The 13,232-nt window shown below is 38.8% G+C and overlaps 1 protein-coding gene across 2 annotated transcripts in view; it reads left to right on the plus strand.

Annotated features, from left to right (window-relative positions):
* LOC102785858 (solute carrier family 22 member 23-like) overlaps positions 1–12,907 on the plus strand; it is a 35,330-nt gene extending 22,423 nt beyond the window's left edge. For both annotated transcript variants that reach the window (XM_087831552.1, XM_087831551.1), the window contains exons 4-10: positions 464–632; positions 2,272–2,399; positions 4,158–4,260; positions 5,741–5,976; positions 6,732–6,764; positions 7,581–7,704; positions 8,413–12,907. In XM_087831552.1, coding sequence (XP_087687678.1) covers positions 464–632; positions 2,272–2,399; positions 4,158–4,260; positions 5,741–5,976; positions 6,732–6,764; positions 7,581–7,704; positions 8,413–9,805 — 2,186 coding nt within the window. In that variant the 3' untranslated portion in view covers positions 9,806–12,907. The remainder of the gene's footprint in view (positions 1–463; positions 633–2,271; positions 2,400–4,157; positions 4,261–5,740; positions 5,977–6,731; positions 6,765–7,580; positions 7,705–8,412) is intronic.
* Positions 12,908–13,232: the final 325 nt, after the last annotated feature.

The raw sequence follows: 13,232 nt of genomic DNA on the forward strand, positions 1-13,232 counted from the left end.
GAGTTGTTGCTCTGGGGTTTTTTTTCCGTTTACTCATCAACTTTGCTCTAGATTGCACATTTCATTCCCCCAAAAGTCAATGAGCGCATTATGTTGTTCTCAGTTTTTCTCTAAAGTGATTGAAAATATTTTTCTTCATTGCAAAAAGGTAAATATCATCATTATAATGTTACATTTGCCAGGTAATTCAACTGCATATGAATGGGTACCAACATCTCAGAACAACTAATTTATGGGAACCCTTTTATTTGAAGCAACTTCATTTTATTTTGTGCTCCAAAATTTCCAAAGATTATAGCTAGTTTGGACATACAAAAACTAGTCTCAGTCCCATGTGTCATCTTCCCAAGAAATTTTGAAATTCTGGTATTTCCACTCGTTTTATATCATTTTTCTAAATATGTCTCGACTAGAAAAAAACACATTGTACTTTTTCCCCCCTTTTCGTTGTTCTCTTTGCCAGGGATCGAGCTGTGCCTGCCAGGATGGCGATTTTCCATGACCATGGTGGCCAGCTTTGTGGTTTTGGGTGGTCGGCTCTTGATGCCTGGAGTGGCGTACCTCTGTCGCAACTGGCAGGTACTTCAAGCTGTCATCATCTGTCCCCTGCTGCTTATGCTGTCCTACATTTGGTAAGGAAAAGACCTTAGCATTCGCTGCACTTTGGTACCGGGTTATCTTATCTTGATTTTGATATTCTGTTAAACTTAAAATATTTTTTTCAGTTACACAACAGTTTAAAAAAGACACATAGGTGCATCCATGGCAATCAGGTGTGACTTGATTCATTGATTTCCCATTGAGTAAATTAAGCACTGTTTAACAAAAGATACACTTGCAGAGGTTTTTCTTATTATTATTATTTTTTACAAGCTTAAAAATAGTACTAAAGTCCAAGCTGAGGTATCTTTTACACTTAAACCTCTGCTCTGACTTTTTCCAAAGCATAAGCAATAAATACACCATTTATTCTACCTCACTGAACACAGTTCTGTAATAGTGCTGATGTCTACAAAGATGGCAGGAATATAGATTTTGCCAGAGTTTCAAAGGCCTTGGTATCTTTGATGTCCCTGCAAAACAAAGGGGGGTTCTGTTCAGTAACAGTCAGAAGTAATCCAAAGCAAACAACTTGTCAAACATCAGTCTTTGTCATGCAATACACTTTCATTAGCATAAGACACAGTGTGGAGAAGGGATGGAAATACACCTCGGGCACATGTCAGGTTAGTCATTGTGATTTGGTAAATAAGGAAATGTTGATATGTCCTCAGTTCCATTGTTCCGATCATAAAAAAAATACAGCGTTCATTATCACTCAGCAGTTTGATGGCTCAGCTGTTGAATGGGATTTGCAACAGTTGTATGCTGTGACGCAATCATGGCCTTGTTTGCTAAAGACTACACAATTCAAGGACATGAAGCAGGTTGTGAAACTTGTGGAACTTCTGTTGGTACCACAAGTTTGGACATTGCACAGTGAACTCAGCCTGAGAGGTTCTCTCATTTATTATCAATCCAGCAATCTAACAATCTGTCATGTGATACTGTGTCATCAAAGTGTGATGGCTCTGTCACACAGCACACATTTTTTAGCACACAAAAGTTGGCAAGAGCCTTTGAGGTCATTTCCAAAGCTGTGTTAACTTTCCTGATTAACTGTGGCTGACTCTGCAAACATCTGGAATACAGCTGATTAGGTTGAAAATTTAAACGCTGCAGGTGATCTAATTAGGTTAGGTGAGGGTGGGCGGAGGGATAGTTGCAAACCACACATGTGGAAAATGATGAAACCTGCACATCTACTTTGTAGACAGAGGTTCATCCAAATGCAGCACCAGTCGTTATGTTATTGACTGTCTTCATATACACACGTACTCTTTCTGCAAGCTGATACCTAACCTCTTTGAGAAGTTTATGCAACATTATGGAAAATAATAGACACAAATAATAGAGCGGCACAGGGGGTGACATTGGCTGTGAGACAGTACCACTGTAAATTGTGTTGTGTGTGTCACACCGCAGCCGACCCATCGGCTGTTTGGGATCTGGTGTATAGCTTTAGCTTAACATTGCACTTTTCTTCTCTGCCTCATATCCAAACTGTGTTGAAATGGTGCAATGACAGACAAAAACAAGATTTAGCACTGCGAGCCCTAACAAAGTTAGATTACATACAACCTAATAAAAGGAGAACTCTTTTTTTTCCTTTTTCACCCTGACTCATTTTTCATGTCATATTAACAAGGACATCCCCCATCTTTTTGACAGGATCTTCCCTGAGTCACTGCGTTGGCTGCTTGCCACTCAGCAGTACGGTCGCTCCAAGTGGATCATGGGACACATAGTAGAGAAAAATCAAGTGAACGTGGAGCTTGACCCAGAGAACATCCTCGCAGGTAATGAATCCTTCAACAGTAATTTAAAGATATCAGACTCAATGTCTGCATTTTACATTTTGATATGTTTTGGACGACATACTGCTTCCCTGCAAAGGTGTCTGCTGGGCCTTTATTTTGAATGGTGTGGTCTGCATTGTTATTCCCAGCTTCCCTTATCCAAATGAGACAGATTGACAAGGTTATATACATTTCCCATCTTGCTAACACAGAAATAATCCACTACAAAGGTAGCATTGGGTGTTGAACATTGGATTATGGCACTCTCAAATGTTCATTAATATCATTATAGCTTGGATGGGTGGACATGAGCTGACACAATAGTGGGCAGATGGCAGATGGTTGTAGGTCAGGCATTTGACCCCGTGTTAACTGTACTCAGACCAGCCAGAACAAAGCAGTTTGGATTGTGTTGTTGTGAAAATCAATAGCAGATTTGTATAAGTGTTTGTTTATTATATATACTTTTTCTCCCTGTTTTTGTCCTGCCATTGCGTAGTTATCACTCCTTTTTGAAAAATGAGGGAAGGGAAGTGCCACTATGAGATAAAAGGCTTTAAGAGGAGCCACAGTGTGAAATTGATTGCATATTTTTAGAAGTTGGAGTCTCTGTGCTGACTCTTAGCATTTAGGGAAATAAGTGCATTACCATAGACGTAGATTTATCTTTTTTCTTTTTTTTTATGTATAAACTTCCCCATACGGCAGAGAAGCATTAGCTATTTCTCTACTTTCAATTGCTCAGCACTAAATTATGCTATAGAAGCAGACTGAAGCATGTCTTATTCACGTAGAACAATTTACTTGGTTCCCTTTTAAAAAAGTGGAATGATTTGCATAGTTCTGAGCACAGTTGATCTTACTCAGGGGATCACTGGAAAACCTGAGTGGTTAGCCAGAGATAACCTTCGCATGCCTGAGTCAATGTGAAAAATGGACTAGCATGAGGCAGAGGTGTGTTACTGTGGCAACCTGCAGACTGATACCAAAACATTAAGTGTGTTATATCATGTATCATGAGCAGCTCAGGGGTGTTGCCCGCTGGTAGCTGCTCTCCTGTTTGTGTTACCATACCTGTTTGACAAAGCTGTGGGATGATACCTGTGTGGAATGAATGAGTTCACCAAAACATGGAGTTTCTGTGGTTTCAAACCCAGATAGCTGTCCAACTTTTACTCATTATATTTACAGTACTATCATTCAAATACAAAACTTTCCAGAACCCTATTCTTATAGAAGGGTTTGAAACATTTGAATTTTGCCTACACTTTAAGGTAATTCTACTTAGTTTATTATTCAGGTTTGTGTACTACTGTACTGCAGTGCAACAACAGATGGATGTTGACTTTTTAATCGAAATGCCAGAAAAAAAAAGGAAATATTCTACCACTTTCACTTTCATTTCATTCCTTTTTCAATGTATTTATTAAATAAATAACAGTTTGTTAATTTCTCTAATGTTAGATAGGAAGCACTTGGTGAATGAGGCAACTTGTATAAAGTGCTTTGAGTGCTCAAGAGGAGTAGAATAGTGTTATATAAGAATAGAATAGAATAGACGTATCCTTTATTTAATGTCCCTCAGTGGGGAAATAAGAACCAGCCCGGTTGTATATGTGAAACAGTAAATAGGGGGGGAAAAAGAAACAAATGTGTGTAAATAAAGTTGATGATGGATGATGGAGTTCTATAATTTTTATGATAATTTTTTTTATTTTTGGCAAAGCTTTAATAATATCTGTGTTTTCCTGTTCCCAGAACTACAAAGATCTCTTCAACAGAGGCCCAAAAAAACATGCATTGTGAAAATGGTTGGGACGAGGACCCTTTGGAAGAATATCGTTGTGCTCTGTGTCACCTCGTAAGTGGCTGTCTTAAAATGTAAAAATAATTCTGTGTTAAAGAATGCAAATCATTTAAATCAATTATTTGAAATGGTAGATCAGTGACATAAATCAAGAAGCTGTATCTTTATTTGTGTCTCTAACTTTTTCTGATAATTGTTCACCTTGAATTTGATGCTAGGATCATTTAAAAAGAGAGTTCTTATTTTAATACATTTTAACACTCTGTAAGCATGAAGCCAAGTGTGTGGTTATGTAAGCACAATGCTTTGCTTCCTTGATATAGGATTTCTGCTGCAGGTTGCAGACTCTTTTCTGGCATGTTTTTAGTTTTATAATGTAATGATTCACATTTTTCAGTCGGTCACAGTACTCGACTACAGACACGCTGGTTTAGCCTCTGGACTCTTGTACTGCAGACTCATGCAGTTGTAATACATGTGTACTGTGTAATGAGCAAGTATTTCCCTAAAAAAACATGTGAATGGGGGCAATCATCTCTCCATAACCCATGTACTGTAATAATATACAGCGCTAACAGTGCCTTTGCAGATGTGTATGTTTTCCATGCCAAGTGCACTAATGCCCTCTTAAAGCCTTTTAGATAATTGCTTTTGAAGTTTGGCGCAATAGTGATTGATTTAAAAAAAGAATAAAAACATAGACGTGTATACTGGTAACAAGCCAATCACCCTCTTTAACCCAAGACACACAGAAACATAATTTCCTGTTTCTAACATATGTAGTCTGATATACATAAAGTTCATTTTCAGTCCAGCATAGGATCCAATAAAGGGTCTGTTTTTTGCTTTTTACAGTGTATTCTGTCTTTTTGAGAACAGGGTTATATGTGTCAGTGTGCTAACGGGGGTGTGTGTGTGTGTGTTTGTGAGTGTGTCAGGATTTGAAAAGATGTATATAATACAGGTACTTGGAGTGCAATACCACTCAGACTTGCCATTTTGTGGAGTCAAGATGCCACTATTAACCTGCAGGCTGGATAGAGGATTGATCTTTAGCTGTTTCTTCTTTTGTCCTTCCATATTTGTGCTGCTCTCCCTTTTCATCTCCAATGAACTCTTCCTTCGATCTGAGATCTCATCTCTTGCCTGGCAGACCGAGCTCTACCTCTGCTTTAGTGCACAGTGTCCTTGATTCCCTGTTTGCATAAATTTTACATGAGCTTTGTCCTTATGAAACATTAGACAACTCGGAAGGAGGGTGTGAGGGCTTGCTTTTGTTTTTTTTTGTGTGTACATAGGGTGTGTTTCTGTGTGCCAATAAATCCGTGTTTACACATGTGAGGATTTTTGGGTTTTTTTCAAAATACACTAAGATTAGAGAAAGCATGAAATAAAGCGCCTCTTCACTGCTTTACACAGTTTACTTAGTACCATTACGAAAGATGTAGTTCAGTGTCTCCTGATGTAGCCGTTGTATTGTTTGAGATGTCGCTTTTTTTGACTTGCTTTTCTCTTTTCTCTGTTTTTTATTCAGGTTAACTGGTTATGGGATCCACCACTGCTTTGCCCGCAGCATGATGGATCCTGAAGCTCAGGGAACCACCATATTCCCTGACTTCTATACACACTATTACACAATGGCAGGCATCGCTGTTGCATCATGCATTGCACTATGTCCAGCGGTCTGCCTGATGGGCCGTCGTGGTGGCCTTCTTCTGTTTATGATCATCACTGCCCTCGCATCTCTGCTGCAGTTGGGTCTACTTAACTGTGAGTATTACATAGGAACTCCTATAACATGAAAAAGCTCTAGCGGTTCTTGAGGAGGCCACTCTCATGCAGTTTATTGAGATTGACTGTGGTCTAAAGTCCACAATATAAAACCCCCCAAAAAGAATTCTTAGTCACATAAATCAAAGTAATAGTTTAACATTTGTATCAATAACTACAGTGGTAACTATAAGGTAATTTACTCAATATAAACAAAGCAAAAGTAACAACAGCAACAAAAACAGAACCCATAGAAGTATGTATACTTCGCAGATTTTTTTAAAGCACAACTGTGAGTAATAAATGTAATTCTGTCATGCTACCAAATACTGAGCTATTCCTTCTCCCAATTCTAACATTTTTAACAAATGTTGTGTAAATGACACATGCTTACAAGTGCATACGTCGAAAAAAAAAAAAAGTCCTACATTTTTGCTATTCATAGACACATTAAACATGATGGTTGTTACGAGATTTGCTACCTTTAGTTGTTTTGTCCCTGTTCAGTCCCTGAACTTGATTACATTGTCAGTGAGTACCAGAAGTGCCTCAGATGATCAAAACAGCCAGCAACAGTTTATCCAGTTACAAACGAGTTACACTTAATGTTTAACCTGAGTCAACACATCAAGGTTATGCTCATGTTCTATTTTCCCTTTGTTACGCTGTGCTGAAAGGCTTAGCTCGACATGTGTTAATTCTCACTATTTGTCACTCTTTTCTAATAATTCCTCATATTTTCAATATTTTTCTAGTGTTGGGGAAATACAGTGAACACCTGAAAATAAGTAAGTCTATCTGTTCATATATACTCATATATTCATATATATTCATAAGTGTTGCATTTTGTAAAAATATTAGCTTATGTTTTATATATATATATATATATATATATATATATATATATATATATATCTCAATCTCATAACTCAGACTGTTGCATTCACTTGATAAAGGTTTAGGAAAATATGCTTCATGCAGATACCCAGCATTTTGTCAGGCCTATGCAAGCCTTGTGGAGACTCATGATGAAGTTCTAGGCTCGCTTTTTATTTATTTATCCCCTTATGTTAAAGAGGGCGAGCCTCTTTGTTACAGAACTATGAACTCACCACCAGCCTTCCTTTACTTTTCTCTTCTGTTTATCCATCGCTGTAATCTCTCCACACTAATCCCCCTGTGGTAAGCAACAGCTGATTTCAGGGTAGTTCTCCTCTAAACCTCTTTATGTCATTATGCCATCTTTAGTATGTCTTATTTGTAAAACACCCTATTTAAACCGTCTTTGGGCTAAATTGGCTCATTGTTTGCAGATTCATTTCTCAACAGCTCCTCATTCTATATCTCTTTTTGTTGAACTTACACCGAAATAAAAGCTAAAATAATAGCCTTTGTTGTCATTGCATTGCCTGATCTAACTCCATTGAATTTACCAGAATTGTTGTAACATTGTAATTTTTGAAAATAATAATTTTGGCAAATACTTGCAATCATTTTCCCTGAAAAGTAAATTTAACACATTTTTACATATACACCACTTTCACTGATTACACAGCATACTGAGTGAAAAATCTCCATGTTTGTGTCTCCTGATTCTTTTGCAGATACCACAAGTACAATGAATACGCATTTCACTATTGGCTTCTCCGCTATCGGTATGTTCTCCTCCAAAGCAGTCAGCGCCCTGAGCATCTTCTTCTGTGCTGAGATCACTCCCACTGTGATCAGGTAAACCCACTGCAAGCGCAAGACTGTACCACCAGAGGAGGGGGAGATAATGTGGGAAATGTGTTCTTATTTTGCAGAGGAGTAAAACAATATTCAGGCTGACAAGTGTTGCACAATTCAAAATCTGTGTTTTAAAAATCTGTTTCATTGTTCTGGAGAACTTATAATTCATTTTTTTAGTGTAGCTGTTGTTTTTGTTTTTAATCGTGACCATCCATTCTGCTCCTCCTCCTGTTTAATATCGGTATGAAATTCCTGAACTGCTAGAAAAGACAGACTCACAACCCCGTATCAAATGTAATCCACAACTTGCACAAATTATCCAGCCTTTTGGGGATGTGTGACACAGCACTTGATGTATAAAAATATAGTTTTTTTTAAAGCATTGCTCTGCTAACAATGTGTGAAGTGCACCATCTAGTGGCTAACTTTGGCAATGACAGGAAAGGGAATTTCCAACATGGAGTAGAGGGTGTTAGACGGTACTGCAGCACTCTCTGCTGATCCTCGGGAAAAAGGCAGAAATGAAGAGGAGGGTAAAACAAAACTGCTTTTAAATACAAGATTTAGCTTTCCAGAACAACGTGCAGTTTGTGATTCCCTTAAATTGCAGTAATTTCAATATTTGTGAGAGGTTTTAAAGGTTTGTGAGATCATCCCAATTCTCTATTGATATTACAAGCTAATAAATATTCTGTCTTCCCATAGGGGTGGTGGTTTAGGCTTGGTCCTGGCCAGCGCTGGCTTTGGCATGCTTACTGAACCCATCATGGAACTCCACAATCAGAAGGGCTATTTCCTTCATCACATAATTTTTGCCTGCTGCACTCTCATCTGTATCATCTGCATTCTCCTGTTGCCTGAAACGCGCAATCAGCCACTCCCCGAGACCCTGGCTGATGTCGAGAACTACACCCGTCCACCCCTGCTTCCCCCGAGGAAACCTGGATTGCTGCACACATCTGACAGCACCAGGGACTACACAAGAGTGCGTGACACACCACTTCATGAAGCGCCCATCATCATCATGGACTCTACTGCCTCTTCAGCTAGTGATTTGACTGGAGGTATGCAGTTAATCGAGATGCACTCCTGTGTGGCTGGCCCTAAAGATCCCAACGGCCACTCGGTTTCATCTTCATCTACGGGCAACATGATGACACTGGGTAAAGACGCCGTCACACAGGGCAGTAAAGAGCACCTGCTGTCTTCCACTCCTTTACACAAAGCCCCGTGTGTCACAGACCCACTTTTAGCTGCTGCAGAAGAACCTCCTGCAATCGTCCTGGAGTCTGTGGAACCACTGTTAGATTCATCCCTACCTGTAATGAACGACAGTGGTGAATCCCCAACAAGAGAAGCAGAAATTACACCTGCTGCTTCATTGGATCCTTCAACTCCCCCCGTCCCTCAAACTGTACCCTCCTCTTTGCTGATCTGCACCACGCCCATCATCGAGCCCCCACCGAGCTCCACTTTAAAATCTCCGAACCCGCTGGATAATGACATTGAAAATATAAGCACAACATCTGACCCGCCTTTGCTCAAGGATACTCACGCCACTTCAGCGGGTTTTCCTTCTCCCCCTTCCATAAGAGACAGTCCTCCTTCTCCTATGGATGGAGGAGATGAGGATTTATCTCCTCCTTCCGTAAGAGATCAAACCACCCTCCTTCTCATAGACTCCCGGCCACCTCAGTTAGATTCTACCTCTCCCTGCGTTGAAGAAAAATACGTTTTACCTCCAAACACACCTCCTCCATCCACTGACTCAGAGGACTCTTCCACTCGCGCTGTCATAAATACAGTCAACAATGCAGCACAGTCTCCTTCCATTCTCCCCGTCACAGACATTGCACGTACCTCCACTCTAGAATCAACCACTCTGACTGTCACAGACACTGAACCACGATCAGCCGCTCGCCTCGTCTTAGATTCAGTACCATCTTCCATCACAGATTCAGCCTCCACAGACGCAACTCCCTCCTCTCTAATGGACTGGACGGTGTCCTCCCCCATAGACTCGGGTGTTCTCTCGATCAGGGACAGGGACAGTGCCAGCACAGAAAACAGCACTGTCAATGGCATGGCATCATCGTGATCCACTTCTTCAGCCAGGAATTGAAGCTTTAATTGTCTCACCAGGATGCAGCCACCCACATGAACATTGCATCAATGGGAACAGGAACTGGCCTGCTTAGACTGCAGGCACTTAATGAAGACTGTTCCCCACCTGGAGTTGAGTTAACATGTTTGCAAAGTTTCAGTTTTTTTTTTTTTTTGGTTTTGTTTTGTTTTGGGGTTTTTTTTGTATTTAGTTTTTTCAGTGCTGCTGCACCCTTATGTGCATTTAGCCACCTAATGAGACCATGCAAGCGGGAGAATGCCACAGGCTGGTATGTGACAATGTGACAGTAACTTCTGCGCTTCGTTGAATGTCACTGGAAATCACCAGCGTTTTAACTACTCTGACGTAAATGAACGGGGACAAAATCACTGTCATTTTTAAGAGACTTAAAGCAATTCCCATAATTACTGAGACGTGTCATCAGCACTGGGGAAGAAATGCAATGGTACTAATAGCAAACAAACAAACAAAAATCACTGGTACTTGTGCTCAAAGGTAATGTCAAGATATTTGTACAAAAAGGTTGCTTTATATGTATGGACAAGTAAATCTGAATGTTACAAAGTGCTTTTTGTTGCTATAGAGGTAAGCAATCAGAATTGGAATAGTTTTTTTTTTCTTAAAAAGAAAATGCCAAAAAACTACCCTGACCAAAATAAAGTGTAGAAATAGTGCCAAAACTTTAGTGACATAGTATTTGCCTGTTTGGGAGAATACTGTTAAGTGCTCTCCCCTGCTATAGGCTATATGTGGATACCTATTCCAAAACTAGGAAGTAAAGAAGAAGAATGAACAATTTATCACCATTTGATGAATTAAAATTGACAGAAAGCATATCTGTGATGCATATGAGCAGTGATGTGGGTGAGAAAGAATGACCCACATTTTGTCGGTCAGAAAAAACTTTTATTTTTCCAATCATTCAAGCCAATGAAATTTATGGTATGCAAACGTTTTTTGATTTTTTTTGTAAATGTATTAATGTAAGTATATTGATAATTACTTGTTACGCTTGATTGTTTTGGTTTTTTTTAATTCCAAGTATTGTTTTGAATAATCTCTCATGGCGTGCCCTTATTGTACAGAGCTATACTTCATTCTTACAGTATTCGTGGCACCTCGGTGTGGTGGCACTTTATCTTTCGAAGTGGGGACTAAGCATGACAATTTATTGTGAATGTGTCGGCAACAAACAAAAAAGCTTAAAAAAAAAAAAAAGAAGAAGAAAAAAAAATCAAATCCTAAAAAAAAATTATTTTTGAACCTAAACCCGAAAATGTTTGACGTGATTGCCAAATGTCGCAGCACCACTAACCTTGTGTTTTCCGAATCGTGGTCCGACATTAAGAGCTTATTAACGTCGGGGTGTTCATACTTTCACATGCACAACTAAGTTTACCTTAAAAGAAGGAAAAAAAAATGCAATACTTCTTACATTTGTCAAAACGACATTTTAAAAATACAGGTCACAACCGTTCAGTCAGATTAACCGACTGATATTCTTAAATTGATAGACTTCTGCTTGAGGAGGCACTTTTCCTTCCAAAGCCCATGTCCGTCTGAGGACAACATTATACTTGACTTAAATGTGTGTGAAACTTGACAGTTGTTGTAGTACTTTGTGCTTTGGAGGTTGTAATATTTGTCTAAGGAAGGATGTGTGATTACAGATAATCCACTGTTTACAACAATCCTCGTAATAATGATCATTATTATTAATAATAATAATAATAATTACACTGTACTGTAAAACTTTAGAGCCAACTGAGTGATGTGTTGTCATTTCAAATGTGCTAAAATGATCACAGTGTATCATAAATACTTATATCCAGGGAGTATTTGGAGTTCTATTAAGGTGTCATTCAGGAGTCAAACGCAACAGCCGACTTGACGGAAGATTTTCCGTAAACCTTACAGCTACTTCAGTCACTAGAATTAAGTTTTGCTTTTATCAAACTCAACTTTGCACTGACTAAAGCCTGCATATCCTTTGATATTTATTTGAATGATTGCAAAAGCCTACCTGTGGTTGTTTTACTCAAATGCAGCTTAAATCACACCACGATGGCTCCACTTTTTGATTGATCTAGGGTGGCTGTGAACGACGACCATCTAGTCATTAATATTGTTTAAATATTTCTTGAGATCATTTAAACCTGTGTATGCTGTGCTGCTACACGTGAAAGCACAATGACCTGCAATCGTGTGATGTCAGATTTTGTTGGAGTTGACAACACCCTTTTCAACATTGTAGACTGCACGCAATAGATCAGCATGCAGTCTACAATGTTGAAAAGGGTGTTGACACTAGATTTAATAAGGAAATCTTGGCATCTGCAGTTGAGAGTGGGTGGACTGCAGTGGTCAGTAGCTTCATTTTACTCGGAATCCTCCTCGGTGAATGTTGATCTCTCTCTATCTAAGTGTGTATTGCAAAAATTGAAGTGTGTATCAACTAAATCCCACGCGACATCTGTAACGTTAATGACACAGCACGATGCAACCAGTGTCTTCTGAGATATGTTGCTTCCTCACGTTTCTTCCGTGCAGATGGGAGTAACTACACTTTTTTGTTAATAATCCTTTTATTTGGCTCTGTTTGAAGCGAAATGAAAGTTTAGTGAAAGTAATCCAAAGCAATGTTAGCACCAGCGATAGAATAGGATTTTTTAATTGTTGGAAAAGCAAGCAAAAAAGAGGAGGAAGAAGAAGATTGTCTTTTGTAAATACGGTAAATGTGTGGAAACATCGAGCTTAAATAAGATGAAGGATCCTGGATCTTAGCAAGGACTTGTTTTGAACCCGGCAGATGAAAGTCTCACATAGGACGGCCCCAGTATACACATTTCAGGTGTTGCTTCTCTTAACCATGCGACTTAAGATCTCTTTAAAGGGGAGATTTAAATGAATGTAAAATAAATAAAATGATAACAAAAAAAAACAAAAAAAAAACATGGATTGTACCATTTATAAATTCCAGTTGTTTGGTTTCATATTGTTTTCAGTTTAACAGTCATCATGCACTTGTATATAAGCCATACCTGTTGTTAAAATAAACCACTATTTATTGATCAACTGTTGATATTGATGTGTTTTTATGACATTTATGACTTCTCTGCGTCTTTTACAAAAATCATTTTTAAAGTAAAAGTCTATTCAAGTATTCTAATAATGGCATTCAAAGAAGATGAAGAAGGGGGAAATAGGCGAACTTGAATGCAGTCTATAACGACTTGAAGCCCTTAGGCTTCAAGTCGTTATAGACAAGCTGAGACATTTCGCAATCAATTGCATCAGAAAGTAGGATTTATAACTCCTCGCGTTTCCTAAATGTTAAGATATTTTCCTTTTTAGCCTGCATCAAATGTAAAGTGTAATGTGCTCTAGAGATGACTTTTAC

This window comes from Neolamprologus brichardi, chromosome 18, assembly GCF_056152115.1.
Source record: "Neolamprologus brichardi isolate AB-2024 chromosome 18, ASM5615211v1, whole genome shotgun sequence".
NCBI lineage: Eukaryota > Metazoa > Chordata > Actinopteri > Cichliformes > Cichlidae > Neolamprologus > Neolamprologus brichardi.